The sequence below is a fragment of the Scardinius erythrophthalmus genome (assembly GCF_964197995.2).
Source record: "Scardinius erythrophthalmus genome assembly, chromosome: 6".
Taxonomy (NCBI): Eukaryota; Metazoa; Chordata; class Actinopteri; order Cypriniformes; family Leuciscidae; genus Scardinius; species Scardinius erythrophthalmus.
This window is the reverse complement of record NC_138226.1, coordinates 27,427,487-27,453,818: the sequence shown is the minus strand read 5'-3', so window position 1 is coordinate 27,453,818 and position 26,332 is coordinate 27,427,487. Positions and strand designations below refer to the sequence as shown.

Below are 26,332 nucleotides of genomic sequence, written 5' to 3'. Positions count from 1 at the left end.
TTTCACATAGTCTGCTGCTTCAGTGTTTTTAGTTCTTTTTGTCAGATGTTACTGTGGTATACTGAATTATAATTACAAGCATTTAATAAGTGTCAAAGGCTTTTATTGACAATTACATTAAGTTTATGCAAAGAGTCAGTATTTGCAGTGTTGACACTTCTTTTTCAAGACCTCTGCAATTCGCCCTGGCATGCTGTCGATCAACTTCTAGGCCACATCCTGACTGATGGCAGCCCATTCTTGCATAATCAATGCTTGGAGTTTTTTGTTTGTCCACCCACGATGTTTTGTTCCTAGAGCCACTTAGTTATCACTTTTGCCTTATGGCAAGGTGCTCCATCATGCTGGAAAAGGCATTGTTCGTCACCAAACTGTTTTTGGATGGTTGGGAGAAGTTGCTCTCGGAGGATGTTTTTGTACCATTCTTTATTAATGGCTGTGTTATTGGGCACAATTGTGAGTGAGCCCACTCCCTTGGCTGAGAAGCAACCCCACACATGAATGGTCTCAGGGTGCTTTACTGTTGGCATGACACAGGACTGATGATAGCGCTCACCTTTTCTTCTCCGGACAATCTTTTTTCCGGATGCCCCAAACAATCGGAAAGGGGATTCATCAGAGAAAATGACTTTACCCCAGCCCTCAGCCTTCCAATCCCTTTCTTCTTATTTTTGGCCATCCTCCAAAAATCTTCAATCAAACGTCCTCGTCAACACTCTCACCTGCGTTAACAAGAGAATCGCTGACGTGATGTCAGCTGGTCCTTTTGTGGCAGGGCTGGAATGCAGTGGAAATGTTTTGGGGGGGGATTAAGTTCATTTTCATGACAAAGAAGGACTTTGCAAATAATTGTAATTCATCTGATCACTCTTCATAACATTCTGGAGTATATGCAAATTGCCATCATAAAAACTGAGGCAGAAAATTAATAATTATGTTATTCTCAACTTTTGGCCACGGCTGTACATTAAAAAAAAAAGACAAACACAAAATGTAAATAAATGTATCTAAAAATGATTATTTATTATTATTATTATTATTATTATTATTGATTTAATAATGATGGGGGGGGGGGGTTACAGCATTTATTAATCTACACTAATATTCATTTACAAATATACTATTTATCATTTTTAGTTATTGTTCGTTCATAATACTTTAATAATTTATACCACTTGAAATGTAAAAAATATTTGCATACGTTGCAATATTAACCAAAAACACATCGGAACCAAAAACACATCCATAATCTGTCACTTAGATGTAGTTATAACACACATAAAACACCACAGATGCACATGTAGCCAATAACAAAAATAGCTAGTAACTTCATAAGACATGCATAAATCGTGGAAAATGGCCCATCATTATTTATAGCAGATTCTTCCAATTAAAAAGAGTCCAAACTCAACATAATCCATCACTCAGATCTAAATATATTATATTTTGTGCGCGTCACACAGAAAACAACCATTTTAAAAATGCATTCCGGGTGTCAGGAGCTAAAAAAAAAAAATAAAGGGTACCTTGGTTCCAAATGCTGTAACTTTTGATTACTTTATGCTATCACCAAAAAATTTGATCCAGAAGCAGCTTACATGTAGGGGAACATCACCAAAAAAAATTGTCCTCCTACCTTATTTCCTTCTTAAGCTATTGCATGTCAAATGAGAATATGTCCAATTTCCCTTGAGCACATTTTTTTTTTTTTTTTTTATCAGCAGCTTCTCAGCATGTCTCAGAATGTCCAAATGTAATTAAAATGTATATTTTCTAAAAATGTACAAAGTTTTCTATCAATCGACACCTAATTTTTTACTCTCCTTGCTCTAGTTTTGGAGTTATGAGTCTTTACTTTTGTGTATGTCACTCAGGAAAAAAAAACAACTCTAAAAATGCCTTCAGGACTTAAAGGGTTAAGCTAGTAAATGACTGTTTGTTCTAAATGGACTAGACAGATATTATAAATCTAAAAAGACCAATCTATTGACTGTCACATCATTCCACATTTCAGAGCTATTTTACAGAAATATTCTGCCTTTGTGTTACATTGAATTGAACTGATAGCTCTTAACCCTGGGCACATTGTCCAAGGGGTGAATTGCTTGGCCTTCGGTTTTAGTCATTAAATTATGAAGACTGTATTAAGACCTTCTCTCACCTAACACCATTGATCTCTCTTCCTCATGCCCTCTCGCTCCTCTCTTCTAGGGCAATCCAGAGGAACACACCATTTTGGAGTTTGCACAACTTATTAAGGGTCTAGTTGGTAAGTATAAATTCTATAAAATGACAAATGGGGTTTTAGAATCTGAATTAACACCCAGCCGCTGAATGTCTCCTCAGTGAGCCGCAGTCATATTCAGTTCCTTCCAGAAGCTCAGGATGATCCACAGAGGAGACGGCCAGACATCCGCAAGGCCAAAATGCTTCTGGGCTGGGAACCTGTGGTGAGTTATAGACTGATCATAACATCTCACTGTTTTACCCATTCAATACCTATTTGACATCCATCCATTCTTCCATACATACGTCTATACATACATTCTTCCATTCATCCATAAATATTTATTATTTCATTACATCTATACATACATACAAACACATACATACATCATTCCATGCATGCATATATACTTCCATCCATCTGTACATACAAACGTACATGCATACATTCTTTCATCCATGAATCCATATTCATCTTGTCCTGCTAAAACAACCGTGGTTGACCAAAGCGCTTTACATAAAAAATAAAAGATAAACACACATATTAACAAATCAGACACCGCTGAGACACATATACCTCATAGAGTTTAACTGTTATGAGTTGCCAACACTAAATGAGCTTTCAGCAAGTGACCGGGATCAGTTATTACATATTCTTCCATGCATACAATATATACGTGCGTACATACGTTCTTCCATTTATACATACACACATTCTTCCATCCATCCATACGTATACTTCTAGTATGATGACTCGTATACTTATACTTCATATACTTATACTCGTATACTAGTATGATACTTCTTCATGATGACTCGCTTAATTTAGTCCTAATTTGTAAGTCGCTTTGGATAAAAGCGTCTGCTAAATGACTTAATGTAAATGTACTTCTATAAATGCATACATACATACATAAATTCTTCCATATATCCATCCATCCATCCATACTCTTCCATCCATCCATTCTTGCATGCTTGCATATAGTGCTGTACAAAAGTCTTAGACACATTATTATTTTCACACAAAAAAGCCAGTTATTTATATATATATATATATATATATATATATATATATATATATATATATATATATATATATATATATATATTGCTGTAGTGTGTCAGAAGGAAATATCAGTTTACATTTCCAAACATTCCTTTTGCCAATAATTGTAATAATCCAGTGAGATTTTTGTTTGCACAAGGAGTCTGGCAACAGCCGGTATGATCTGATCTCACCATCATCGAGTCCGTCTGTGATTACATGAAGAACCAGAAAACCCTGAGACAGACTAAATTCAAGAAGAGCTACAGCAACGTCACCAAGACGCTTTAAGAAACCTGCCTGCAAAGCTAACTGAAAAATAATTTGCAAGTGTACCGAGGATAAAAGCTGTTTTAAACTCAAACAGTGGTCGCACCAAATATTGATTTGATTTAGTCAAAGCATCCTGACTTTACAGCATTTTTGCACAAGTGCCTAAAACTTTTCACAGTTCTGTAGCTTTTCTTCAAGCGACTTGGAGATGTCGCATTTCTTCTGGATTTAGTCTGTCTCAGTTTTTTCTGTTTCTTCATGTAATCACAGACGGACTCGATGATGGTGAGATCAGATCATACCAGCTGTTGTCAGACTCCTTTTGCATACACAAATTTAACTGGATTATTACAATTAATTGCAAAAGGAATGTTTGGAAATGTAAAACTGATATTTACTACTGACACTACAGCAATACTAACAGTATACTAATAGTTTTCAGTCTTATACAGTAGGGGGTTCTGTTCTACTGCAATAGTACAGCATCTCCAGATCCAAAACAAGCAAAGAAATATATCTGCAATTGAATCGGCATGACCCTCGCAGTGCATTATGGGTATTCTCTAGCTGTTGCAGTGCATTTTGGGATTGAATGCGTGCACTCGATAATGTCCACTATGGTTTCAGAGACCACTATATATGACTTTCCCCTCAAAATGTAAGGATTTCTGACACAGCCATAGTATGTACGTAGTATGTATGTAGTTTTTACAATAGTGTCAGTTGTGGTTGATCCAATCATAATTCCGAGTTGAAACAGTCTGTTTATTAAAATGTAATTTGTGTGTTTGCAGGTGCCACTGGAGGAAGGCTTGAACAAAACCATCCAATACTTTAGCAGAGAGCTGGAGCATCAAGCCAATAATCAGTATATACCCAAACCCAAAGCTGCACGGATGAAAAAAGGAAGACCCAGACACAACTGATCAATTGTGTTCATCTCAGGAATGCTGGGATACTGGAGGACCTTAGACATCCAGCAGCCATTTTACAGTGTGGGTTTCCCACCTCCCACTTACTGATGCATCTTTTTGAAGAAGAAAAAAAGGAATTTTTCTCCAGATTTTTGTGCAAATGTTTTGAAAAGCGGCTCAGGCAAAGAGCTGTCTCTAAAGAGTTTGTTTTTCAGTCAAATGTGCCTCAAAGATATCCAATTTACAAACTTTGCCTTGCACTTTGGTTTGTCAGTCGTCTGTCTGTTATTTAAAGCAAGCTTAGATCATCTTGTGCATTTTTGTTGTGTTTACATTCTGTGCCGGTTTAATTGATGTGATCTGGGGTTTTTTTTTTTTTTTTTTTTTTTTTTTTTCATCGTCAAAGCTAGCAGTGGGTTTGTTTTGTTTTTTTGAATGGACGCCTGCAGGAAATTATGGAAATTAGCGATTGCATATTATTTAAAGATCTTGAATGTCTGGTCTGGAGCAGGAAACCTCACCCAGCTCTGTCCTGAAATTTGAGCACACGGATTAAAGAAAAGCTTTTGAAAATGTTCGAGTAAAATCTGATGTTACCTTTGTGAAACTTCATACAGAACTTTGAATCTATAACTGATTTCAGGTGAAAAGAATATTTTAATAAAATATTTACTGTGATTTTCACTGTATTCCCTTTTTTAATCTCACTTTCTCTGTCCTTCTGCTCAGTGGCTGATCATTTCCCATTTTTATTGCTTTTCACTGCTGCATTTCAGACTTTAGTGTCACATGATCCTTCAGAAATCATTCCAATATGATGATTTGCTGCTCAAGAAACATTTCTGATTGTTATCAATGCTAAAAAAACCTGTTTAATATTGCTGCTTAATATTTTTTTTGAGGAAGCTGTGATAGAAAGTTCAAAAGAACAGCATTTATTTAAAATAAATCTTCTGTAACACGATACTGTCACTTTTGATGAATTTGACGCATCCTTGCTGAATAACAGTATTCATTTCTTTAAAAAAGAGAAAGAAAAAAAAATGGTTATGTAACATTAGGTTTTGTGGTCTTTATTGTAACACTACTTCCAGACTTTTAAAACTACACCAGATAGAAGACCTTAAAGGATAGTTCACAAAAAAAAGTGTCCAGTTGTTTCAAACACGTAAGACTTTTGAATGTTTTAATGAAAGCTTTCTATTGCTCCATTGACAGTCTATACAACTACAAAGGATGGTTCACCCAAAATGATTCCATCATCATTTCCTCAATCTCATGTTCCCAACCCATAAGATGTTGTTGTTTTTTTATATATATTTTCATTATTATGAAAGCGAATGAAGACTGGGGTTATCAAGCTCTAAAATCCTACAGTGGAGGACAAGATTATCAGTAATGAACTACATTTCAGTCTATTCTTTTCACAAATGTGTCATATGGCCTACTTTGATAGTTTTTCTGGGATTTGTTGTCATTTTGGAGTAAAAGTCCTAATAGAATTTTCATTTATGTGTGAACTATTCCTTGAAAATGGGTGTTATTTTGATGTTCTATCTGCTATTGCAATTTACTAAAGGAGTACAAGCTACAAAAGAAGCAAGCTGACATCACTGTGCGGTAAATCAGCGCTTATGTCTTAGAACTGTATTCTTGGCAGCAGTGACGTGGTTCTGGGAGGACATGGTGTTTTAGTAGTAGTCATAGTTGACATTTGCTCCATGCCTGTATGACCCAGCGCTCCGAGGCCCTATGGGAGAGTTTTCGTCATAGTGATGCTGGCGACCTTGGTCACTGGATTGGTGGTGGTCCATCCAATAGGCGAGATCAGTTTCAAGTCTCTGTAGGAAATGAGGGGAAAAAAAGGTTCAATCAATGAGATAAATCAAAGTTTGAAATAAGATGTCACAACTAATGGCATTATGTGCCATCTGACTTTCTGTACTACACACTGTATAATTAATTGTTTAATCAATGTACTTTTTAAGATGTGCCCAAAACATTTTTAAAATCTGTGGGTGAACGTGATTTTACCAAGTATTAAAGTTGTTTTACCAAGCTGTTCCTGGAACAACATTCTAATCAACCAATCAGATTTGAGGGACAAGTTTACGGTTTATGCACACATTTAGGCTCACAACAAGGGTTAGGTGCTTCTACATCAGTGTTATTCAACTATCATTTCCCTCTGATTATAGGGATGGAGTTAGGATTGATTTTTGGACAGGAATGTTGTTCCAGGATCAACAAAATATGTTGACCCAGGAATGTGTCTAACTTGGCAAAATCACAATGACCATATCTGTGAGCACAATTATGCCCTTTTGAATGATAAGGGTCAAGGACAATGAGTCTATTTGTATGAAATTTGTTTTTCGCATAACAATAGCTGTTTTCCGCACATGATGGTGGACAAAAAAAATATGTATATTGTGGCCACAAATTAATTTGTTTCCACGATTTACTAATATGTCAGCCTGTTTCATTAATTTGTTCCCTAATTTAAACTAAATTGTGCACATGATATACAGTTGTAATTGAAATTATTCAACCCCCATTACAAATCAGGTTTATTGGCAAAAAATTCAGCTTTCAGCTGTTTGCAATGAAAAAAATCAAACTAAAGTAATTGCAATAGCTCAATACAATTAATGTTTCCAGTGGTTTCCCCAAATTCAACTGAAAACGCAACTTCTGCAGTCTCAAAATTATTCAAACCCCTGAGGATTCCCACAGGATTCTACCCTCACAACAGCAAACATCCGCAAGACAGGTGTTGTCTCAAGCAGCCCTGATGCAGCTAATCAAGGGCTTCATTAGTTGTACCAGGTGTGCTTGATCTAGAACACATGAAATATATGATCTGGCTAAGTTTGTTGAGAGCCATATTTCTAACATACAGTCAAATGTGATAAATTCAAAAGAATGGTCCAAAAAGTTAATAGAATACATCATCACCCTTTACAAACAAGGAACAGGATACAAAAAGATAGCGAAGGCTAAATGTTCCTAGAGACACCATTGGAAGCATAGCTCGCAAGTTCAAAGTTAAAGGAACAGTGGTTACACTACCTGGAAAGGGCAGAAAAAGGAAGCTATCAACAACAGCAACCAGATTTCTGAGAAGGCAGGTTCAGAAAAAACCCTCGAGTGACTGCAAAAGACCTGCAACAAGACTTGGTGGCGACAGGTACAGTCAGGTATAAGCTTGCACAGTTAGGCTCTTCCTAAACGTATACTGTTTCCATGCCAGAACTCCAAGACTAGACCACTAACTGACCCAAGAGCACAAGAAAAGTGCTCAAAATCATATAAATAAGCCACATACGTTTTGGGATTCTGTTCTGTGGAGCGATGAAACAAAACTTTTCGCCCCTATGGATCAGCGGTGTGTCTGGAGGAAGATGAAGCATATGCTGAAAAGAACCCTCTACCTACAGTTCAGCATGATTTTTCTTGATTTCTCTTTAAACTCACTTACAACGAACATTTTCTACTTTTCCTCACCTCATAGTTATAACGCGGATTGTTGAGCAGACGCGTCTCAAGCCTTGTGATCCAACGCTGGATACTCTTATAGGTTACGTCCGTGGATCACGGCTGAACGCGTCTTCTCCGCACTCATTTAAGTTACAAACAAACATTTTTTCGCCTATCGTGCGTCTACTCTACACCCGTACCACTGAAAAGACGGATTATATCCAAGACTTAAGCCATAAATTAGTATATTGATAGCACCACTGGTAGCGTCGTTGCTAACTTAACTTACTGTCCATCTGTTAAAATGGCGAATATATCAAATGTAAGTAGTCTACCTTTTGGTGCAGGTGAGGACACATTTGAGCTGCACGCGGTGCAGTCTGAGCTGGAAGCTGTTGAGAAACAGATCCACGACCTTTTAGTAAGAAAAGCCGAGCTGATAGACCGGCGTTTGGCTCTCGAAACATCACGTGCCGAGGCACACAAATCAGAGATTAATGTTACTAACCCGCTGACTCCGACCTCGTCTACTCCGTGCGTTCCTCAACATCGGTCCCGAACGTCGAGGTCGCGATCAGCCATGGTCTCGTTCACTCCGGCTCCAACATGCCATCACGAAGCCTGGATTTTTCCGCAGCGGAAGTCGCGAGTCAGGTCTAGACCAAGAAAACTCTCTCCGACCCTCCCGGTTTTCGAGATATCCACACAAAACCGCTTCTCCCCTCTTCGCGAAACAGAACGCGATGCTGTGATCATCGGCGATTCCATCGTTCGACACGTACACGTTACGTTAAATAAAAGTAAGGTGCATAGTCACTGCTTTCCTGGTGCTCGTGTTTCTGAAATCGCTGCTCACGTTCCCGAGATTCTGAACGAGCGCGTCGGAACCGTTGTCCTGCACGCGGGAGGGGCCGACATCAGACTGCGCCAAACGGAGGTTTTGAAGAAAGACTTCAGGAATCTCGATACGGTACGCAGCACATCGCCTGATATAACGATTATTGTGTCAGGACCGCTTCCCACGTATCGACTAGGTCATGAAAAGTTTAGTAGATTATTTGCGCTTAATGAATGGTTAATGTCATGGTGCAATGAGCAGAAACTTCTCTTTGTAAATAATTGGAATCTGTTTTGGGAGCGTCCTAGGCTTTACCGTGCTGATGGCTTACACCCAAGCAGATTCGGATCGGATCTTCTGTCAGATAACATCTCCAAAATGTTAAATACCTTTTGACTAGTAAACAAAAGTCCAAATCATAGTCTCTGCTGAACCAATTTAACTGATATAAATAGTGTAGAACATTGCATAGAAACTGTGTCTATTCCTCGTTTAGTGAGATCAAATCATAAATCTACTGCAGGATCTAGAAAAAATCTAATTGTTATTAAACCAGAAAATGTTGCTATTGGTAATCAAAAACAATTTTTAAAGCTAGGTCTTCTAAACATTAGATCACTCACACCTAAGGCAGTTATTGTAAATGAAATAGTCACAGATAATAGCTTCGATGTACTTTGCCTTACTGAAACCTGGCTTAAACCAAATGATTATTTTGGTTTAAATGAGTCTACTCCAGCAGGATACTCCTATAAGCACGAGCCCCGTCTGAATGGTCGTGGCGGCGGTGTTGCAACAATCTATAGAGATTTTCTCAATGTTACTCAGAAAACGGGTTATAAGTTTATTTCATTTGAAGTACTTGTACTAAATGTTACGCTCTTAGATGTTCGAAAAACATCCCTATTATCTCTAGCCTTGGCTACCGTATATAGACCGCCTGGGCCTTACGCTGATTTCCTAAAAGAATTTGCAGATTTTCTCTCAGACCTATTAGTTAACTTCGATAAAGCATTAATTGTTGGAGACTTTAATATCCATGTAGATAATCAAAATGATGCGTTAGGGGCTGCGTTTACAGATTTATTAAACTCCTTTGGGGTCAAGCAAAACATTACCGGACCGACTCATCGATTTAATCATACACTCGATTTAATTATATCACATGGAACCGATCCAACCGATATAGATATCATTCCACAAAGTGACGATGTCACTGACCATTACATGGTAACTTGCATATTACGTACTCCTGTAATATATCATGCTGCGCCGCGTTATCGATTAGGCAGAACAATCCTTCCATCCACCATAGATAATTTTTCAAACAGCTTATCGGATCTGTCTCAGCTGCTCAGTGAACCCAAACAAACAGATGAACTTGAGGAATTAACTAGCACTATGAGCACCATTCTCTCTGGATCATTGGATATTGTTGCGCCCATTAGATTAAAAAAGGTCAGAGAGAAAAGTAAAGCACCATGGTACAACAATACTACGCGTGTTCTAAAGAGAGAAACCCGTAATTTAGAGCGTAAATGGAAACAAACCAACTTAGAGGTCTTTAGAATCGCATGGAAAGACAGTATGTCACGTTATAAAAAGGCCCTAAAAGCGGCCAGGGCTGAGCATCTACGCAAACTAATAGAAAACAACCATAACAATCCTAAGTTCTTATTTAACACCGTGGCGAGACTAACAAATAAACAGATGTCTCCTGAACAAAGTATTCCATTACAGTTTAGTAGTAATGATTTCATGAAGTTCTTCACTGAGAAAATAGAAAACATCAGAACCACAATTGTAAACGTTCAATCCTCAATCGCGCCTTATAATTCAGCCTCAATTATCACGCCGCAAGAACAATTACAGTGCTTTACAACTATAGAACAAAAAGAGTTAAATAAATTTATCATTTCCTCTAAAACAACAACATGTTTATTAGATCCCATACCAACTAAACTATTGAAAGAAGTGTTACCTGTGGTGGAAGAGCCTCTCCTCAATATTATTAACTCGTCTTTATCTTTAGGTTATGTTCCAAAAACATTTAAACTGGCAGTTATAAAACCTCTCATTAAGAAACCACAATTAGATCCGAATAATCTAGTAAATTATAGACCCATTTCAAATCTACCTTTTATGTCTAAAATACTAGAAAAAGTTGTGTCCGCTCAACTGGGCTCTTTCTTACAAGAAAATGACACCTATGAAAAGTTTCAGTCTGGGTTCAGGCCGCATCATAGCACTGAAACTGCGCTCGTTAAAATCACAAATGATTTACTTTTAGCTTCTGACCAAGGCTGTATCTCAATATTAGTTTTACTTGATCTTAGTGCTGCGTTCGATACTATAGATCATACAATACTCTTAGATCGACTACAAAATTATACTGGTGTTCAAGGACAAGCATTAAGCTGGTTTAGATCGTATTTATCTGACCGCTACCATTTTGTTTATTTAAATGGAGAAAAATCTATCATAACTCCAGTAAACTATGGAGTGCCGCAGGGATCTGTGTTAGGCCCTCTATTATTCTCAATATATATGCTACCACTTGGAAATATTATAAGGAAACATGGAATTAGTTTCCATTGTTATGCTGATGACACTCAAATCTATATTTCATCACGGCCAGATGAAAACGCTAAATTATCCAAATTGACAGAGTGTGTTAAAGATATAAAAGATTGGATGACGCATAATTTTCTTTTATTAAATCCAGACAAGACAGAGGTACTACTTATCGGTTCAAAAAACCACCCACAAAACCTCTCACAATACAACTTTAACATAGTAGGATGTCCTGTTACTTCATCCTCTACAGTAAAAGACCTGGGTGTTATATTAGACTGCAACCTGTCTTTTGAAAATCATATTTCATATGTTACAAGAACAGCCTTTTTCCACCTTAGAAACATTGCTAAGCTACGTAATATGCTATCAGTTTCTGACGCAGAAAAGTTAGTTCATGCATTCATGACCTCGAGGCTAGATTACTGTAATGCGTTATTAGCCGGTTGTCCTGCATCCTCAATAAACAAGCTACAGTTAGTCCAAAATGCCGCCGCTAGAGTTCTAACTAGATCAAGAAAATGTGATCATATAACACCGATTTTATAATCCCTACATTGGTTACCTATAAAGTCCCGTATTAATTACAAGGTATTGCTACTGACTTATAAAGCCCTAAACGGCTTAGCTCCAGTCTATTTAACCGATCTTCTATCGCCCTATAATCCATCGCGCTCTTTAAGGTCACTAAATTCGAGGCTTTTGGTCATACCTAGGATATCTAGGTCCACCAAAGGAGGGAGAGCATTTTCACATTTAGCACCAAAACTCTGGAATAGTCTTCCGGATACTGTTCGTTGCTCAGACTCGCTCTCCCAGTTTAAAACTAGATTAAAGACGCATCTCTTCAGCCAGGCATTCATATAATACTTTTAATCCTACAGTTAAATCCGACCTCTAGTTCATAAACGCCAGAGGAGAACTGGCCCCCGACTGAGCCCGGGTTCTCCCAAGGTTTTTTTTTCTCCATTAGGTCACCTGATGGAGTTTTTCGGTTCCTTGCCACTGTTGCCTTTGGCTTGCTCAGTTGGGGATATTTGGGGATATTTAATTAAATTAATCAATCAACGATACTATTGATCAGCATTACCAAACATAGACGTTCCACTAGAAACAAACATTGATGTATTGTTCTAATTTATTACTGTGAAGCTGCTTTGATACAACCTGTGTTGTGAAAAGCGCTATATAAATAAACTTGACTTGACTTGACTTGACTTGATGGTGGCTTGTGATGCTCTGGGGCCGATTTGTATCCTTTGGCACTGGAAACCTGCAGTGTGTGGAATACAAGATGGATTAATTGAAGTATCAGGAAATCTTATGTGATAACATCATGCTGTCAGTGAGGAAGCTGAAGCTTGGACCTTCCATCAGGATAATGATCCCAAGCAAACCTCAAATTCCCCCAAGGCTTGGTTGCAGAAGAAGTTCTAGAAGATTCTACAGTGGCCATCACAGTCACCTGACTTGAACCCCGTAGAAAATCTCTGATGGGATTTGAAGAAGGCGGTTACAGCACGCAAACCCAAGAATATTACTGAACTGGAGGCCATTGCTCATGAGGAACGGGCTCAGATTCCTAAGAAACGCTGCCAGAATAGCTGGTGTCTGGTTATACATCTCATTGCAGCAGATCATAACAGCAAAAGGGTGTTCAACTAAGTACCAAAGATGCTTGCCATGAAGGGGTTGAATAATTTTGAGACTGCAGAAGTCATTAAAAGTTGCATTTTCAGTTGTATTTGGGGAAACGACACAAAACATTTGTTGTGTTGAGATATATAAATTACTTTTGTTTGATTTGTTCATTGCAAACAGCTGAAAGTCTGTACATTTTGCCAATAAACCTGATTTGCAATGGGGGTTGAATAGCTGAAAACATTTTTCTAACATTCCCATTAAGTTATGAACGCCTGAACGCCCAAAACATTATCATTATTATTATTATTACATTTTTTCTTGGTAATTCCATTTTTCAAACATTATGGAAACGTTCATTTTGAATGTTCTGAAACAAACTAGTAACATTTAAAAAATGTCCAACTAAAACAAACAGAAAAAAAAATTGTGCTTACAAAAGTGCTTTGAGAACATTATTAAGAACCAGATAACTTTGAATGAAATGTATTAACACTATGGAAGAACGTTTGTTCATTACTTTAAGACATCCGTGAATGTTCCTTGGTAGCTGCATGGGTACAAACCTTCAAGGACAGAAAAACTGAGAAAAAAGGCTAGGGGAGAGTGGGGTGATTTGTGCCAGGGGGGGAAGTAGTTCCACCCTTGTTTCTGGAAAACCATAGAAGAAATTGGTCATGTGACCACATAATTTTGAAAAGCAATCACTTTTACTCGTCCTCCAAAGAAGAGAGACACATGGCATGAGAGTTAAAGGGGTGGTTTACTGCCTTTTTTCTTAGCTTGATTATGTTTATGGGCTGCAATATAACATGTCTTCGTGTTTCGTTTGTTAAAAAACGCCTTATTTTTCATAAATTTCACCTTTATTGTAAGCCGCTTCCTCCTCTGTCACTTGAACGACCGGTTGACTTCCTGAGTCTATGAAACCACTCCCTCAGAAACAGGCAATGAGCTCAGATTGGTTAGTTCGGCCGGTGTGTTGTAATTGGCTAAACTGCGTCCGGAATCTTCACGCCCATTACCTTTACGGGCGACAGTTGCATGTGCTCCGGACCCGGTCAAATGTAATGGTGTCAATATTGCCTCATCAGTTTGAGCCAGAATCAGACCCAGAGAGCGGTGATGAAGAGAGTCAAGCAGAACCTCCGCAAACACGGCTCTTACTAAACGTTTCTGAATGGTAATTTTTTTTAATTATTATTATTTTCTCAAAGAATTCCCATACGCTGTTACTTGAAAATGCTACTGCTGTTTGTTAGCTTTTGAGATACGCTTTCCCCCTGATTAAACATTTAATATAACTGAATACGTTACATGACTGAGTAATACCGTTTTTTAAAGATATTGTTTTATTGATAGAATGAACAACCGTTTAACTATTCACAAAAATTACCGGTAGTTTACTCAGTTTGTCGTTTTCTTTAGGTGTACATGTGATAACAGCAGCTGAAGTTCGCTGTTGCGATAATTTTTTTAAGTTTGTACACGTTTCTTATACACACAAAATAACATCGAACTAACTAGCTACTATAACCAAACAGCTTTGGCATTGGTTTGCGTTCTTGATCAAATCAAAAAATTACGTCATAAAGTATACATGGAAAATACGTTTACAAAATTTGTACATATACAAATTCGGGTCCAAAATGTTTGTACGCGTTTGTCATATACTAAAGCCAGCGCTGGCATTTTTTTACATCCTTGATAAAACTAAAACGTACGTCTTAAATTATACAGGCAAATACATTTAAAATGATTAAACCTTACTTGCAGGTTGTGGCCTCTGGTTTTAAAGCTGTAACTGCTTCATGTTGGAGTAATAGTTTCTTGTTGAATCCGACATTGAACTCGTGTAGATTCTGGAAGCTGTCTTCCGTAAAATGCGCAGCACAGAGAGCTAAACTACGATTGTAATTGTCAGGAACATAATCAAACTTAAATTTTAACCATTGTTGACGAACTACAGCGTCTGTAGGAAGCCTGAACACAGAAGACCTGACAGCTACAGCTCTCCACTATAACTCCTCCTCTTCGACAGCAGAACATGTTCCGGAGGGAGGGTTGATGTAAATGTATGGGTTAGTTACGTATAAAACCCGGGAAGTATCTCGTTATAGTCCCATTCGAGTCGTTTTTGTAGGCATTAAACTTCCTGATTTTTAAAAGACAATATCTCTGCTTACGTTGAACTTTCAGCGCAGCAACTTTGCAGATACTGTTCATGCACCAACAGCAACATTACACAGTATTTAAAATGAAAAAAGTGAAATAGCAATCAACCACCCCTTTAAGCACATTTTAGTGCAAAAAACTGTTTTTTCCCTTTCAAAGTAAAATTTCTATGATTAAGGTTTTTTGATTGTAGTGCCTGAACAATTATAGACAAGTTTGAAAACATTTCACACATGTTTTAGTGCTTTAGTAGGCTACACAATGAGTCTATACAGTTAGCATGATGTTAGCTTTTAACTGCTGGATCATGCTAGTTTTTCAAACTTGTGGGTCTGGGGTGATTTGTGCCAAAGGGCCTGGGTTAAGTTGTGCCAGATCCAGACCACCTAGACCTACATTCTCACAGGGGATAATCTTGAGAAGTGAGGAGATGGGCATGCCTCATCATTGTTTGACTTGGGCCTGCCTGTTATTTGTTTAATTTAGCTAACACTGATTTCAGTTTTGAGTTTGCACTATGTTATTAAAGAGAAGTTTTATTCCGTTTTTAAGTGGCCTATGTCACAATAGGATGTTTAGAAATTAGCCTAGTCACTTTATTCTTATATGTTACATAATTGACAGACAGCGTTCTGTCAACAGGCATCTATTGCCAAAGCCTTTTTGCCTGAAATGATTCACAAATATCATATATTGTGTTGCTATGGTGCTCTAAATGGTTGCTAGGGCGTAGCTTGATAGCTTCACAATGATCCTGAGAGACTTAATGGTCGTCTGAGTAAAATGAGCCCGCCCCCTTGTCTCTATGACACTGTGATCCAGAGTTATGTTCAATACAAAATCCCTATGCAATTGACCATATAGGAAAAACACATGCTATGGTATTCCAGGGTGACAATATCTAAATAAACCTTGAATTAGTAATTTTGTATTGAATTTATCTTGCTTTCATATAGCAGTATGGTTCATAACATTGAAATGTTCTGTTTTACTTCAGAAATCACTGGCACAATTTACCCCCAATGTATTCCCCCAAAGGCACAACTTCCCCCGCACCAGGGGCAAGTTGTGCCATGAGACCACTTTTTTTCCAAGAGCTATATTTCTGAAACGATTTATTTCAGATCCAAAGTTATTGTTCTCAGGGATGCACCACATCCTGAAATATATGTACATCCTTAAGTTGAAGGCATTACTGCCATGGCCTCACTTTAAAGTCACTTTGAGTAAAAACTGGCACATCTCACCCCACTCTCCCTACTTTTGGTGAAGACCTTTACGTTTAAACTGCATTAAGCTAGAGCATTAAGAGAGATCAAAATTGATATCACATGCACATAAACACACACACACAAATGTACATACATTTTTATAAAAAGTTGGACCTTAAGTTGGCTGTAGCCTTTTTGTAATCCCAAATGCGATTTGATTAAACTAAATCAAACTGACCTGAGGAATTCTTGATTCTGATTGGTCAATTATGACATTCAGCAGTGAAATGTTATTTATGTGTCCAAGATTTTATGCAACCTTCTATACCTGACTGGCCGCAGTCTACTTCATATAGATGTGCTTGTGTTTTGGGCATCCACAGTTACAAGATAATTGCCACACAAATCAATATTTCATGCCCATTATTTATTTATTTATGTACTGGGCACCTTGATTTGCTTTGTTGAGGTGTATTTGATTGGCACTAAACTCAGCAGGAAAGTGGATTTCGAGGACCAAAGTTGGCATTATTATTATTATTATCACATCAATCCCTTCAGATGCAGGCTGGAAAAACAAAGCTGTGCAAGACAGAAATTTTCACAAACATCTATTCAAAAACAAGCTGACTTAAAACATGAGGGTCTTACCTTTGTCTTAAATTGTGGCATAATTTTGTCTTACATTAATGTTAGTGAGAAGTAAAGAATGACATTAAGGTAACTGGTATAAATCTGACTTGTATATTAAAGCCTGACACAAGTACTCACTGCTTCATCAAAGCCCATGTACATGAACTGCTGGATCCACTGCTGAACGTCAGGCCGGCTACGGTCCCACAGGTTTCTTCTGGGCCTTTTAAGGGAGGCTAGGAACTGTTTGGCCTTGGAGGGAGTCACAGCCACAGCTGCAGCTGGCTTTACATCAGCGTCCACTAGTGGGAGACAAAGCAACGGGACAGGAGGACACAAATATGGTTAAAAAAAGCACACAGGGGGGATAGAGTGGTGCAGGTATACCATCACTTTGTAGGCCAAAACGCGGAAGCAGGTTAGCATTTTAGCACTTCGACATCGTCCCGAAGTGAATGGGTTTTTTGAATGGGGTTTTGGTTAAATGGCTGAAATAAGGTCTGTGGTGAACACAAGCTCAAGACACTTTCACATTTTATTCTACGACATAAAATACATCAATATTACCCCACTCATGATTTTTTGAAGCTGTTACGTGTCTTGAAAAAGGCAGTTGCTAACAAGTGGCTAAATGGGACTACAGAGGCTGTCGGGGACATTAAACGTCATTACACTGAACAGGTAAACTCAGTCTGCTTTTACAGGCTCATTTAGCTAATAACTGTGCTCTTATAAACTATTCTAACTCATACGTTCTGGAAAAATGTTTTTAAATAAAAACTGAAAGAGTTGTCGGAAGCTTAGTGATGATGACGTTTAATTCGTGGGACCGTGGTGTAGTTCGCTTATAGCCTACCTTTAGCTTTTTACTTCTGGCGACTGCATTTAGGCTTCAAAATTCATAAAAGTTGTGTTCATCTGTGATAATATCTTGATGGACAAAACTTGCAAGTATCATAAACTTTTGTTGATCACAGAGCTTGTTTTTAGCGATAATCCAAAAGCCTGTGGAAAAATCCTATTGGGTTTTTGTCGAGGGAACCAGCGTGACGCTAACTGCCGATCGGCCTACAAAGTGACGTCACACACCACTCTATTGGTGATTTTGTTCAGTTTGTTGCTGACAAAATAAAACATGCAATTAAAAAAAAAAAAAAAAAAAGTCACCTCTTTTCATCAAGAGTTTTTCCAGGGTGTTCTCACTAGCAACATCTAGAAAATATTACAAACTGAATTAGAAGGATTATACTTTAAGTGTGTGCTTGTGATACTTAAAATATTATTTTTAAAAAATACACTGTAAAAATGTTATATTGACGGTAAAAAATGCTACAGTACAAACATCTTTAATTGGTTACCTGTAAGTTACCTTACCATATACAGTGAAAAAATTACATATTTTTACTGTAAAATACTGTCTAATTTCACATGTGATTATATATTTTTTATGTAAATAATTTAGTTTCTTCTCATTTTTATTGGTGATGAACATTTTTCTGTTAGATTTCCTGTTATTTATTTCATGTTTAGTGCATTATTTTAGTGTTGTGTGTTATCCTGATGGTGTTTGTGTGTATGATGATCCTGTGCATTTATAAATAAATAAAAATATTGGCCACTTCTTATGAACTCGGATTCATCATGTGGTTTTCTGTTATACTATCTTATATCATGGTGATTAGTTTTTGGTTAAATAGCTTAGTATATTGACATAATATTACTTAATTATATATAGGCTATTTAAAAAATGACCATCCCGTAATACCTCAAACATTGTCATCGTGCAGCTTGCTGTAATAATCGAGCCTACAAAACATCTCATTTAAACTCTCAACAGTACAAAACAGTACAGTGCAGTACAAAGAGACAAATAGCATCACAAATGAACATCCTTCAAAAAAAAGTGCATAACATTCAACTACGTTTAGTATTTTCAAGCCTTCATTCAAGGACTGAACAGGTTATCATGCATTCCAACTCTCTGTGGAAAGTGTGACTCAATCAAGACACTATAGATAGGGGGAGGGAGGGAGATCATAAACTATAACAAGCCTATGCAAAGATGAAAAACAAGTTGTCCTAATAACCTGCAAAAAGACGTCAATTTCAGGAGCTTCTGACACTTTTAGTGCGACATACGACTGCAGAGATTTCATAACTGTCAGCGCAAAAACTCCAAGAAGCTCTCCAGCTGTTTACTCGCTCTAGTGTTCCTTTCACACATCGCTCTAGTGTTCCTTTCATGCTGTGAAGTGAAAAAAAAATTATACTCATTCATCCTGAAAAAAAGACAAAGAAAAAAAATTCTGCGCACATTACATTTACTGACCTTTCCCACCTTTTCCATTTCAATTCCAAGTGAAATCACCCACATTCATACTTCATACATAACCAGAGAGCAAGCACATTTTAGCAGACACTTTTAAACGAAAAAAAAGTGGTGCAAAGTGCAAGAAAAAAAGAGAGGAAAAAAGGACCTGAGAGAGCCAGCACAGTCAGCAGGGCCACAAAGGTGAGCAGGCGCAGGTAAAACTTCTCAGAAACCATGACTTCTTGCCTTCTTCTCCGTCGATTCGCACAACGGTCTGCGAGCAAACGTGGAGAGAGGAGGAGAGAGAGCCCGAGGGAAGCCCACGCAAACATTCTCAACGGAAACCACAGCTGGCAAATTACTGTAAGTCGGCTGACAGAAAGACCCTGTCTCCTTGTAAATTTAAGTGAATACACATGTGCAGCGTGAGTAGTTTTCCACATTCAATGCAGTTGCAGCCCTTGATTCTATAGTAGTCAACATTTGAAGTGGATCAAAACCTTTCATCAAAGTTACACATACAAGTTACACATACAATATCCGTTCTTGTCTTAGGACAACTTTGTTGATCCACTTCAAATGTTGACTTCTTTAAGCCTTCTCATGTTGAATCATTTTGAGTTTAGGTATGTTGCCAAAAGCTTTAAATGACCAAACTCTCACGGTTCACTAGCTTTTAGGATTTGAAAAAAAAAATGGTGTAGGATCTACTTTGAATGATTAGTTTAAACAGTTTTCACTCAGAAATTGCTTGTAACTTCACAAAGAAACAGAAAGTAACACACTGAATCCAATAATCTTTCTTTTATCCACAACTTACTTCAACTTTGTGCAAAATGAATCAAAATTTGAATCATGCACAGATCAACAATGAGTTTTGCATCAGTTCTGTGATCTGTATTAATCAGATGCATGTGTGGTTTGGAGTTGTTTGGACTGAACAGAGTTGTAGGAATTGCTTGTTTCAGATTGTGGAGGTGAAGTTGGCCCCTTTCGTCAAGCCGACCCCCTATGGGCCTGGAAACAGGCAATGGCTAAGAAGGCTAAGTCTACAAACCCAGAGGGTGAAGGAGGAGAAGTACAAGCTCACACTAATTTGCTGGTTGTGAGCTGTGACCGAGGAAATCCAAGACACCTTGTTAGAGTATTTTTCTGACTACAGGATTATATGGGCTTGCATGAGTGGGAGTATCAGCAGAGTCATGACTCTGTCCACTGTATTAATTTAAGACACTCCCCATGGTGTTCCTTGAGAACAGAAACTGGGCACAGGCATTTACCCACACAGCTAACAGGGAACGTTCCAGGAAATGTGGCTGAAAGTTCTGACATGGTTCAGCCAAAAGAAAAAAATAACAAAAAGTTCCTCCAGTAACATTAATAAAACGAATCACCAGTATGTGAAGGACATGTATCCGACTACCAGATCCTGAGATTCATCTGTTGTGTTTAGGTGCGGGATAAAAACATGGCTCCTTTGATTTATTGTGGATTACTGGAAGGTAAAGCAAGGTAGATTTTGTGGTTATGCAAACAACATCATATTCATATAATAGCACTGTGATTCCTGATGATGGGTTTGATGCAGTGAAGAGTTTATGTTCTGCATAGTGTTTGCTTCACTTGCTCTATTTAAGCGCTCAGATTAGTGATTGTGAATATGCATGGATTTCTAGAGTACTACTGTATATTGTGTACCTGATGAATCACTGTTAGAAATTTCATTCCAATCCTCTTTTAATTAAAGACAAGTGGTTGAAGCTTAGACTGTGATAATTATCTGGAGTGTTGTCTCAGTGGGGTTTTTTTGTTTCTTCCCAAAGCTATTGTCTTCTTTCTAGCACTCTGCATGTCTTTAGAGACCAGCCTTTTAGTGCAGCCAGATAGTTTATTTTCACTTTGCAGTGATGTTTCTTATGAAACATTGTGTATAATATCACAGGATTGTTACACTGCTGAAAATGAATTTTAGAAATGTAAAATTTACCAACTGCATTGTACTCTTTTGAGAGGAGATGATAGCAGAATATGTGATGTAGACTGACTGGCAGACACAGAATACTAAGATCCTAACTCTGCACAAGTGAATGTTTGGTCTGCTCAAAGTCAGTGCTTCTCAGAATGTAAATACTTTAAAGGGGACCTATTATGCCCCTTTTCACAAGATGTAAAATAAGTCTCTGATGTCCCCAGAGTGTTTGTTATGTGAAGTTTTAGCAGAAAATCACTGTTAGAGCTGAGTAAACAGTATAAGAAGTGCATAAGTAACTTACATAAATTTCTGTAGAGTTGAGGGAGCATTTTCTTTGAAAACAAAATTAATCCACCTCGTCTTCAGTGGCTGGCAGATTTCAAGAGTAAATAGAGAGAGCTATGTGAATGAATACATCCAGCTACAACACCTTCAACGATTGGGAGATGCTTCGATGCTTCTCGTGAGTGCATTGCTGCAGCAATGGCTGATGTGTACAACTCGCAGTGAACTCGATCTATGGTCGCAAGTTCCCTCGTTAACAATAGAGTTCAATGGACATTGCGATGAACTTGCGACCATAGTTGGCCAACGATGCTTTCGGGAAACGCAGCCCAGGGCGGGTCTAAGTTATAACGGTATGTCAGTCAACACTCGTGGGCGGGGCCTGTGGCTTTAGTGATGTCACTAAAGCCACATTCTGAAAACGGGTCGTTTGGAGAGACCAGGGGGGCAGCGTTTCATATTATTTTGAAGTTTCCCCGGGCGCCACCATTGGCTAGCAGACCATCATCTGCTGTTAACATCCCATTGACTCCCATTCATTTTGGTGTCACTTTGACAGCGAATAACTTTACATCTGAGGCGTTTAAAGACTCCATTTGTCCATTATTTATTTCCAAAGACACACGAAAATGTATAAAAGGCTCCATTACCTTGTATCTTACGTTATGGCCCCGTAGAAGCAGTTTTTGTAAAAATAGGCTAACGATTGCGTCATACCCACGCGACTCTCTGTCGCACAGTAGAGAAATTACCGTATGGACAGGAGGAGAAGCTCGCGGGCAATCGGGGGGACGTAGAGGCAAAATGACAAAATAATTAATCAGAATACATAGCAAACGTTTATCCTGCTCCTAGCTCATGGACATCTCCTACTCACACTCTCCGTCTCTGCAAGTTTCGGAAGGGAATGATTCAGATTTCTCTTGGCACAGCTACTAGAAGACAGACGTGTTGCTCACGTCACATCTACGTCGTCAAGCTCAGTTTGAGTCTGCGCAGTACGCTCAGCCATCAGGAAGTTAGTGCTTCTAATTGACTTCACTTTTCTCCATTGAATCCAATGGGGTCGCTGTGTCCAGTTTACTGTCTATGGGAGGGACTGCTTATGATTTATGCAACGCATTCTCATCCTTGGGCGTCATATACTGACGCTTTTGACATTTCGTCGACATCGAACGCACATGGCACCCTTTAGCGTCAATATGACACGCACACTTTGTTCGGTTATGGGTAGGTTTAGGTCTAGTGTAGGGTTAGGGTTAGACCGCTAGGAGGCGCCTTCTGGCCCATTTCTATCTGCGTCTCATATTGACGCTAAAGGGTGCCATGTGCGATCGATGTCGACGAAATGTCAAAAGCGGCAATATATGACGCCCTAGGATGAGAACGGGCTGGATTTATGGGGATTAAAAAAAAGGAGTGAGTGGATTTTTATCACTGTAGGGTGGTTGTGTACACACACTGCCAACACACATTTATGTCCAAACACCATACAAAAGTGAATTTTGCATAATAGGTCCCCTTTAAATATTCTTGTACATGCAGAACTTAGTGACTCAGAACTGCATCACTCTAATGAAAGGAAACAGTCTGGAAGGAAAAGTAATGTTTTTTTATTTCACAAATAGAATTTCAATGCAGTTCACAGCATGGACCACATTTCATGAGAATGCGGTTCATGCTGTGAATGTTCCCTTTTTCACCATTCCCCTCTGGCAGGCATGGTTGCCTTATTTTACATTATGCAAAACTTGAAGGAAATGTATTCAATATTGACTTTCCTGCGACAATTATGTCGTCAGTAGTATTTACCAGAGATTTGGACTGGCTGTTAGGCATTACATGATTGAATACAAGAAGATAGTCACTCAAAAGCAAAAAAGTCCACAACATATTCATGTTGAATTTGTGTCATCATCAATAAAAAAACACAATGACATTAAGAAGAAAGTCATATTGAATACTGGGAATGGGTTAAAGGTCCTCACCCATATAGAAATACATTTAAAAGATCTGTATACTCTTTTGAATGTCATGCATCACGGGTTAAAAAGAGTGACAGAGCAAATGTTTGAGTGTGATGGAAAGAGGAAAAGCATCAAGCAGAAACTGTTTTGATTGTTTTTCACATGTCCTGTGAAATGTCCAAAAAATTATACAAGGTATTCTACTTTCAAGAAATAATAATGAAACAGTGTTTCTGAGCAACTGGGCAAAAAAGTAGAAAAGACAAATCAATTTGAAGCAATGTGTGTGATACTGAGGATATTTCACATATTTCAAATACAATCACATCTGTGCTGTTCATGCCAAAACCACCACCACATAAGGGGAAGCTTATTGTCTACTTTGTAATATCATCATAACACACTAATAATGTGATAATGAAACAGTGTAGGCTCCAAAACCCTGGTAAAATAAATCCAAATGTCTTTTCACAAAATGTATTTACAGCTGTGCTTACATTTTGAATCACAGATTTACAAAATGTGGGTAACACTTTATTTTACAGAGTCCTTGTTAGATGTTGCATGTGCTTACTTTAGTAATAACTAAAAATTGTGCATAATACAAGCAACTAACCCTAAACTCAATCATAACCCTATAATAAGTATGAAAGTATGAAAATTATCCCATAGTTTACTCACCCTCAATCCTTTCTTCTTTCAGTCTAATACAATCAGAGTCATATTACATATATATATATTGACTCTTCCAAAGCTTTATAATGGGAGTGAATAGAAACAGATATTGAAGCCCAAAAAAGTGCATCTATCCATCATAAAAGTAATCCATACTGTTCCAGGGGGTTAATAAAGGCATTTTTCCATATTTAACGCTTTATATACTAGAAACACTGGCTTCCGTATGCGAGTAGAGTTCTGGCCAAAAGAAGAAAGTAATATACCACTGGGATGGCTTGAGGTTGAGTAAATTATGGAATAATTTTCATTTTAAGTTGAATAACCCTTTAAATGCATAATTACTTGGTAACGAGGACACCTTGCAATAGTGTAACCAAAATGTGCTTTATGTTGCACTAACAATAAACAAAAAATAAGTGTGAGAAAAAGGGACAATATGACTATTCTGGAGGACAATTTGTGCTGCATATAGAAGGGCAAACCATAAAGGAATAGTCAGCTCAAAAGTGAAAATTGTGTCATCATGTCCTTCTTAACCTCGAGAATATTCAATTAAAATGATGACATTTCGCAGTAGATGATCAAACGGTGAGACAGTGATTGGACGATGACTCACTGAAAGCCCTCTGAGCCGGATGTTCATGCCAGATAACAGAGCCTGATGAGAAAATTAAACCTAGAAACATGGAGCTGTATAGGAGGCCATAAAAGAACATGAAGAGACGTGACAAGTAAATCAGTCAACAGAACACAACATGTAACATTAATGCCATTCAATTACTCTGCAACTGAGCTTTTCCCTCAGCATGGGAGTAAATCCCAATTTTAGACTTGTGAGAAAACAATTTGTATCACAGCAGTGATGGCAAATCATCTGAAGAAGAGTCATATTTAAAAAACATCTGTGGGGCTGTGTGTGTGTTTGACATTTTAAATCTTTTAGTATTGTCTTTCAGCATTTACACTTTCTTGATTTGTGATTGTATTTTTGTGGACATATAAACTCAAATCTTAATAAATGTCAGTTATAGATGAAAGCTTCAAAACATAAAAGGTAAAAGAAAATGGTTGGAAAATGTTTTTCATGTTTAGTTTATATCACAACTGCATTCCCTGTTGGATCAGACTCATAATGCCCATAAAAAGACAAACCTTTCTATAAATGAACATGCATCCCTGGACATTGTGTGTATTATTACTGTATTTTACATTGTATTTTGCATTGTATACCTGTTTATGCATGCTTTATGATTGAACTACTAGTTTATATAACCTTATATCATATCATGTTTCATTTCAAAGTGATCCTATCTTAATTTCATCAAAATTGGGCTGAGTTGGGCAGTTTAATGGCACACAAATTTGCAAACCCACTCTGATTATCCAAATGAGTCAGCTTCCAAACAAATAAACTTTGTCCTGCTTGAAATTACGCCTTTGTCATTGGTCAAGCCAAACTTGAGAGGTGTGTCCTCTGCAGGAGTTTAAAGGGCAATATCTTAGTGACCCCGCCTCTATTCTTTGGCTGCGTCTGAAATAGAGTAGGTACTTAATTTAAGTAATTATAAAATTCATTATTAAAGAGTGTTCGCAAGACGAACAGGTTAATTGATTGTAATGTTAATTCTGCTACTCCAATCTAATTCTTATAACTGATCCAGATATTTATAATTAATTATAATGAGTTATGCTTAATTATTCATATTTCCCTCTGAGCTAATTTGCTACAGTATATTTATTGTAATTTGTATGCCACTGGTGTCAAAGCATGACTAATTTTGAGAACATTATTACTGTACAGTATATAGCCAGGGCTTGATATTAACTTTTTTTGCTGACCAGCCACAATTTTGACATTGATACCATGGGGAAAGACTGCCATTTAGATATTTTTTATATTTTCTCATAATTTGTCAGCAAGTATTTTAGGCTGCTGTCACTTTAAGATCTGACGCACAGACCCATTATACTGTTGCACATGCATTTTCTTTCTCAACTATTTACGTTCACTTAAAAAATAACTGACTGTGTTTACGTGAATTCTCACCAAGACAGGCATTTTGACATTATTTTGTGTGTATTTGACTGTTTAAGCACAATAAACTGTGA

The 26,332-nt window shown here is 37.7% G+C and overlaps 2 protein-coding genes across 4 annotated transcripts in view; one reads left to right on the top strand and one right to left on the bottom strand.

Moving 5' to 3' along the window:
• uxs1 (UDP-glucuronate decarboxylase 1) overlaps positions 1-4,864 on the top strand; it is an 89,926-nt gene extending 85,062 nt beyond the window's left edge. For both annotated transcript variants that reach the window (XM_081369280.1, XM_081369281.1), the window contains 3 exons: positions 2,212-2,269; positions 2,347-2,450; positions 4,339-4,864. In XM_081369280.1, coding sequence (XP_081225406.1) covers positions 2,212-2,269; positions 2,347-2,450; positions 4,339-4,470 — 294 coding nt within the window. In that variant the 3' untranslated portion in view covers positions 4,471-4,864. The remainder of the gene's footprint in view (positions 1-2,211; positions 2,270-2,346; positions 2,451-4,338) is intronic.
• A 597-nt stretch (positions 4,865-5,461) lies between these two features.
• Positions 5,462-19,790, bottom strand: ecrg4a (ECRG4 augurin precursor a). 2 transcript variants are annotated; one of them, XM_081369282.1, is made up of 4 exons: positions 19,488-19,790; positions 18,178-18,222; positions 17,149-17,312; positions 5,462-6,299 (listed from the first exon to the last, which is right to left on the bottom strand). In XM_081369282.1, exons 1-4 carry the CDS (start codon positions 19,762-19,764, stop codon positions 6,150-6,152), a joined length of 636 nt encoding a protein of 211 aa, XP_081225408.1. In that variant the 5' UTR covers positions 19,765-19,790; the 3' UTR covers positions 5,462-6,149. The 2 variants fall into 2 exon arrangements, with proteins under 2 accessions (XP_081225408.1, XP_081225409.1); XM_081369283.1 differs by lacking the exon at positions 18,178-18,222 and having other exon boundaries at positions 19,488-19,627.
• Between the last annotated feature and the right edge of the window lie 6,542 nt (positions 19,791-26,332).